The sequence below is a fragment of the Penaeus chinensis genome, chromosome 32, assembly GCF_019202785.1.
Source record: "Penaeus chinensis breed Huanghai No. 1 chromosome 32, ASM1920278v2, whole genome shotgun sequence".
Taxonomy (NCBI): Eukaryota; Metazoa; Arthropoda; class Malacostraca; order Decapoda; family Penaeidae; genus Penaeus; species Penaeus chinensis.
Genome location: NC_061850.1, coordinates 24541530 through 24549029, shown reverse-complemented (window position 1 = coordinate 24549029; position 7500 = coordinate 24541530). Strand labels below are relative to the sequence as shown.

The 7500-nt window shown below is 35.1% G+C and overlaps 1 protein-coding gene across 3 annotated transcripts in view; it reads right to left on the bottom strand.

The window, feature by feature from the left end:
• Positions 1-7500, bottom strand: part of LOC125042396 (trichohyalin-like) — a 68614-nt gene that overhangs the window by 12165 nt on the left and 48949 nt on the right. For 2 of the 3 annotated variants that reach the window (XM_047638014.1, XM_047638012.1), the window contains 2 exons: positions 6152-7096; positions 3076-5458 (listed from right to left, as the gene is read on the bottom strand). The exons of the other annotated variant lie outside the window; for it this stretch is intronic. In XM_047638014.1, coding sequence (XP_047493970.1) covers positions 4445-5458; positions 6152-7096 — 1959 coding nt within the window. In that variant the 3' untranslated portion in view covers positions 3076-4444. Of the gene's footprint in view, positions 1-3075; positions 5459-6151; positions 7097-7500 lie in introns of those variants that run through there. 3 annotated transcript variants of the gene reach the window in all.

The window sequence follows — 7500 nt, the reverse complement described above, 5'->3', positions numbered from 1 at the left end:
TCTCTCTTGGACAGATCAGTTCATCTTTCTGGATTTTCAGACACATGTTCCTGCATATCCTTTGATCCCCTAACACAGGAATACATTTAAAGAATATATGCTTGGGCTTACATGCCATGTCTACAGCTAAGCCGTATCAAAATTGCAAGTCTATACCTTACTGTTGCCTCATGAATGCCTCATTATTATTGGAACTTTCTATGGCAGAATGATGCCTCATGACCTAGAATAAAACTGGTGTTTTCATGAGAGAATGCAAGAACCAGATTTGTAAAAATAATCTCAAAATTGCAAAATCCTCATAACTGAGCATTTACTACATTAACAATAGACTTCCTTGCCATAATGAACAAAATTACAAAATGTATTCTGACATCAATAACAAGTATGATGAATAATTTTCTAGAGAAATCACCTTATTATACATAGGTCAAATAACATCATTTTCTCATTTATTTAAAAAATATATAAAAACCTTTAATATTTATATTTTCCTTACAGAATACATATGGTCAAAATAAATCACTATGCAAACTGAGGCTTTTATAGTCAAGGAAAGTATTTTCACTGATAGCTACAAGGATTAACCATGGAAGAAAAGAGCAAAAAAAGTGGGAAAAAAAGTACAGGTGAGGATCCCATACTCTTCAGAATATCATTCATGGAATCTTAACCTCTCTATCATCATTACTTCCATATAAGGTTTTACTTATTTTTCTACTTCTTAGGTCCATAACTAATTTGCTTTTTTCTTTCTTTCTTTCTTTTGAAACAACATCAATATCCTAATTATCTTTATAATTTCCTTTTCAAATTGTGCAAGTGATCAAAACTCAGAAAATAGAATGATATCAAATCCATGGTCAAGCTGGAAAGTGAATTACTTCTATTGACAGTTTAGTGACTCCAGATATATTGCAATGCACATCCATACTTACTTTCAAATTTCAACTTTTACCACTCACAAAAAATACTAAATAAAAGATTAACATAAAATAGAAAGTAAAAAGAAGTGAAACAAATATATGAAAAACTTAGTCAATAAATCTAAATAAATAATGATAAACTAATGACTTAACTTATATCAAACCCCTTTTCATCATTTTACCTGAGATACCTAACCAAATCAGGACCATATCATAATTGCATTAAAAAATTGGCACACTAGACTAACAATATCTTCCTCATATAAGAGAAAATATAAGTTTTCATGACATATGTTGTACAATAAAACTTCTGAACTATCTAAAAGTAAAGCTAAAGGAAGACGACTCGGCTCCATGGTGGTCTACCATGTCTGTGAACAAAATAATGCTTGTCATGGCTTCTTTCCCTTAATTTTTATTTCCGATAAAATCATCTGATACTTTCTACCTTGTCCTTAATATCCCAACAATAAGATTAATATTCAGAACTAAAATAAAATGCAACCAAATAAGTTTATATTTGCCTATGATTTACACACTAGTTACAAAAGAAAAATATTGAACTTTAATGCAATAGCACTTGGAATGTATATAAATTCCATTATACATCTTGTAACATTGAACTACAGAACAAATGTAAAAATATAAGATTTATTTTTTTCATTCACTGTTCTTTGTTTGATGTGTTTGCTTGTCTGTGTTTGAGTCCGATTCTGTGCCTGTATCTGTGTCTGTGTGAACTTTACCAAAAACTAACCATTAACAAAACATTATAGTCACTGGTATATGTGAGGAATTATATACATTCTTATTGTTATTGCTTCTTAAATCAGATAAAAAGCCAACTAAAATTATCAACAACTAAAATACTATTTTCACATCTATGAGTTTTGCTTCATGTCTGACTATGAACTTCAAATCAAAACAGTTTCTAGACTACCTACTTTAAAAAGTAATGATCGATTGAATTGAATTGACTATAAAAAAAAAATCCACCAATAACCACTGAACAGAAAAAGTAGATGACAATGTGTTGCTTAGCTGAACAACCTTACTAAAAATTTCTCAGAAGTTAGTCTTCTGTCAATTTAAAGTAAGCTTATGATTACATGATTGACAATAATAATAATAATAATAATAATAATAATAATAATAATAATAATAATAATAATGCCTTTTACCTACTGATACTGGGAGGGTATAAGCACAGATCCCAATCCAATCAATTTGGGTTTGACATTTTTGTTTAGACATTTAAAGGCTCCAGGATTGTCAAGATATGAAGACTTCTCATCTGTATGCCCTTTTCTTTTCTTTTTTTTTATTACTATTAGTATTGTTCCTATTATAATATTTATAAGTTTAATAATAATAGTAATAACAATGACAATAATAATACTGATTGGGGTAATCGGGTGATGTAAGACAGATATACTGACTTTCTGGTGACTAAGTGATTCATTCATTTGAAAAACAAAATTACTGTGGGGCAGGATACACGACTTGCACCATTGGGTTAAAGTAAGCTTATGGGGAAATGGTTAACCCAATGCTGCCAGGAAAATCTAGTGTTCCCTGTAGTTTAGCTTTGCAAAATGTCCCCACACATAGATGGTTCCACAGAGGAGTCAATTAGTAGACCTCATTACCTCACCCGATTTCACCTTTCCTTTTGGTTTCAGGAAAAATGTTTTCTTACAAAATGCTATCAATATTATTATTATCTGATGTTATAATTATGATATTATTATTAACATTACTTAAGCACTATAAGATAAAATAGGTTTTTCAAAAAAAAACAATAAAAAGGGTAAACAGGTGAGACAAGTATTCCTAGTAATCAACTTCTTGGTGTCTAAGTACTTGTAGAACTGCCTACATTGAAGACAATTACGAACTTAACTCACAGTGAGCATGGCATGTATGTACATACAATCCCGGTGGAAGAGGATTGATAATAATGATAATGAAAATAACTAAAATTTTAACAAAATAATGGTTGGAAATGCAACTAATCATATTTCACACCAAGTTAATAAGTTTTACTTCTATGTTTTGCTTACTTCAAATTGTCTTTGGTGATTCAACCTTAGCGAACCCTCCCTTTATTTCAACTCCTCAAGGAAGACAGTCACACAATGAAAGTACATTTTTAGCAACCTTATTTATTGTTTAATCTATTCTTTATAATTTGGCATGAATGGTTAGCTATTTTCTAAACAATTAAAATACAAAAATGAAATGAATGATATGAGATCATTCTTCCTTGTGCTTAATGAGTTATTCAACCCAATATTGTATATTGTTTGCCTATCTTTTATATATATTCTTTTTTTTTTTTTATAAATCTGCTGAACATCATGTGGTTGGGAAGAAAAGGATCTATCTACTTATATCTACCTATCAAATAAATATCACACAAAATAATTCAATTTTTCTTTATGTCTACCAATTTAAAAAAAATCACAGAAATTAACAAAATATATCCTTTAGAAATTATAACAGGTCAAATTCTTTTTAGCACCCAAAATATGTTTCACATACTTTCCTATAACTATCACATATATACGTACAAATACTTCACATCTCCCTAAACTGCATAAAGTTAAGATAATTAATTAAACTAAGGAAATACACAGGGGTTGCAACATCTAAATATATCATCATTTGAGATTAATCTGATACACACCTTTTACCTTTGCATTCACAGGAATTTCATGTTTCATGAATTTTGCAAGGATATCTAATCCAGGACAGACAACAAACATTATTCCTTGTGGAAACCCTGGTTAAAAACAGGTTTACAGAGGTTGTCAGAGCAAGGCATCCTTTTTATCCTCATATCTGAAAATATCTTTAATCTGGAATGACATGCAGTCTGTAAGGGCGATCATGTACTATGTCATCTCTCATTCCATTTCCAAGTACTAAACCCTGTTTTTTACTCTCACAATACCTTGGCACATTCCTACAAGCTGTAACCTAACCTATTTCTGTATCACAAAAGTTGACTTTCACCATTCACTACTAAACAGTGAGATTATCTTGAATAGTATATGATACCTTGGTATAGCTTGAGATATTAAATTATCCTTAGATATTCTCATGATTTCAAATTCAAACACCTTAAAGCTTCTAATACTTATACCTTTCCATTCAATGTTTCTATTCCAAAAACACAACAACTATATACTTTGCAAGTACATAACCTGAGCCCAACGTCTCCTCAAATAAACTTTATAAAGGTAACATACAGTCCTTAACTCTGGAATGTTATTTCAGTCCTCATATATATCTACCATACTATATCTTGACAAAATAACTATTCATTTACTTTATATTTAATGACAAATCTTGTCATTTGAGATCAATTTTAGTTTAGATAATAATATCAATAATATAGATTCCACCCCAACAATATACTTTCTCTTAAAATACAAGTAAATAATTCACTACAACTTTCTTCCAGTCTACTTCCGCATTGCCTCCAGCCATAAAGGATCTCTATAATGATGCTCTTAGCTGTAAAAGTTCTTTCCTCTGTATAGGTGAAAATTTCCTGGATTAGCCTGGAAATGGTGGAACCGCTGCATCTCCTCTAATGGAGCACCAAAACCCTGTGGATGTGGCTCTTCACCAGGATAGTAACCTGGATGTGGACCATGGTAGGGATGTCGCTCATACATCTTCTCAGAGAAGTCATTTCTGTGCTGTTCAACAAGGCTACGGCCAAAATTGATATGCCTTGGATGTTCTCCTTCCATGTGGTATCCATAATGAGGATAGTGTCTCTGTGGGACATGGATGAAGCCTTGCTCCTGACTGCCTTTCTGTTCGGACATGCCATAATGAGGGCTGTCATGGTGCTCCACCTTCCCAACAGCAGCTTCTCCCTGTATTTCCATACAGTGTTGCGTTTGTAGCTCCTCCTCGTGATTCAGGTACTTCACTTCTGGCTTTGTCTCAACCTGTTCATGCTCTCGCATTTCCTCCACCTGGTCTTGTGTAACGGCTCCTGGCTGAACCTGTTGGGGATTATAGAGTGTTTCGTCCTGTCCTTCTGGAGGTGGCTGGTGATCCTCCTCACATTCATTGTACTTGATCTCCCCCCCTTCCTCCTCCTCAATGAGGCATTGTACTTGCTGGACTATCTCTTCATGATGCTTGGCTTCCTCATCATCACTCTCTTGGCCCTGGCTTTGTACTGGCTCCCCACCTTCATACTGACTCTGCCCGTTGGGGGGTGGCGGTGGCGGCGGCAGGTCAAACTCATCCGGTCGCTCCTGCTTGAGCTCCAGCAGCTGGGCCAGGAGCTCCACCCCACTTTCCTCCAGATAGGGTGGCAGCTCTTTGTCAAATGCCTTAACTCCCGCTTTCCCTTTCTTTTTCTTTGCTGGTTTCCCCAAGCCCTTTGTGCCTTCACCATCACCAGTTTCTGTGTTCTCTTCTTCACCCCCTTGCTCTGGACCGTCTTCCTCCTCTCCATCTTCGGGCGTTTCAGAGCACTCTACTGTTGCTGCCCTTTGTGCATGCTGTAAGAGTAATATAACAGACATATTCTAGAAACTGTGTATGTAAATATAATAAACTTAGTATGATAACCCCTACAGTTTTCCTTTTAAGTGGGTTCAGATGTAATGTAGGGGAGTTCATGTCACTTAAGGGCAGAGGTTATTAATATACTCTAGCACAAACAAGTTACACTTTAAATAAGTGAAGTTCATTCATAATAAAATATAACTGCAACATCAAAATAAAAACCAGTATCAATACTAATAGCATTAATAAAAAATATCAATCATTACTTATTTGATTATAAGTACTATCATCACCATCCTTACCAGTGCATATTTCTAAATGCCACATGATTACAATTATGATTAACCATAAAAGAGGATATTAACCTCAGAATATAAAGGTATATTAGTGTCACCATAAAAAAAAAGAAAATAAAAAAAGCACAAATGAGCTTTATGTAATTTATGAACTTCAATTAGCCAGAGTCAATGCAAAAGGATCTACTGCCCTACACTTTTAATATTTTCTTGGGGTATATTTCACTGAGTAAGTTCTTGTGAATAACAATAACTGGCTACTATTTCAAAATACTGATGCTCTCATGAAGAACAATAACTAGCTATCATTTCAATATGCTGATGTTCTCATTTCCCTTCATTGTTAAAAATTACATGTTATTTCAAAATACAGATGTCAATATCACTAACCATTAAAATCTGCAAAATTAGGTTCTGGGCTGCTATTTGCTCATCCAACAATGCCGAGCGCTCTTCTTCAAGTGCACTTTCTTGCAGACGTTGCAGCTCTTTCATGGCGGCCACAGCAGCTGCGCGTTGTGGCCTGAGCTCCTCATCTGGCCTCCCTCCTCCTTGCGGCCTGCTTACTGCTGCTGGCTCCTGCCCTTCTGGCTGCTCTTCTGGGGCCTTGGCCTCCATGTATGGCATACGATTTAGGGAGTCAGAGCAGTGTTGGTCTAACTCATCTTCAAACGTTCTCGACTGTCTCCTGTGCCTTGCAAACCTCCTCTGTGCTGCTGTCATGGCACACTGTGCCCTCCTCTCCTTCTCTGTCATGCCCATTTTTCTTGCATGTCGACGTTCTCTGTATTTGGCTGCTGTTATTGCCCGATATCTTGCACGCTCGTCCTCAGACATGCCCTCAAGCCGCCGTTTCCGCCGTTCCCTCTGGGCAGCTGCTTCTAAGGCAAGATGTCTCTGTAACTCTTCTGTCGACATTTTCTCCCTCCGTTTCTTCCTGTTTTCTCTCTGGGCAGCAGCAACTGCTGCACGCCTACGCTTTAGCTCTTCTTCTGAAGATCCATACAAAGGGTGCAATCCAGCAGCTATTCTTGCCCTTCGCTCTCGGCACAGAGCTGCTGTGATCTCCTTCTGCCTCCGCAGCTCCTCATCAGACATCATGGACCTGAGGCGGTTGCGGCGATCCCTCTGTGCAGCAGCCTGAGCCGCCAGGTAGGCTCTCACCTCTTCATCTGTCATCTTTTCTCTCCTCCTACGCCGGTTTTCACGCTGAGCTGCTGCCCTTTTGGCCCGGCGGATCCTGATCTCATCTGGCTCACCCTCTGAATAACCTCTCTTTCTTCCATATTTTCTAGGCCCTACTTGATTTATGTCACCAGTCTTTGAATCACAGAGCTGAAAAATGAAACAACAATTCAAATCTTTTGCATCCATCACCTCGAATACGAAACTTTTCATAAATGATTCTCCTAAGTTTATAAAGAGCACTGAGGACATACGTTTTAAAATAATATATATATATATATATATATATATATATATATATATATATATACACACATATATATATAATATATATATACATATATATATACACACATATATATATATATATATATATATACTCCATATATATATATATCATATATATATATATATATATATCTACTTATAAACATATATACATATACATATATATGCATATATATACATATACATAAATATAAATACATTCATATCAATACATACATACAATATACAGATATACATTTTTAACCATATATTTACATATACAAATA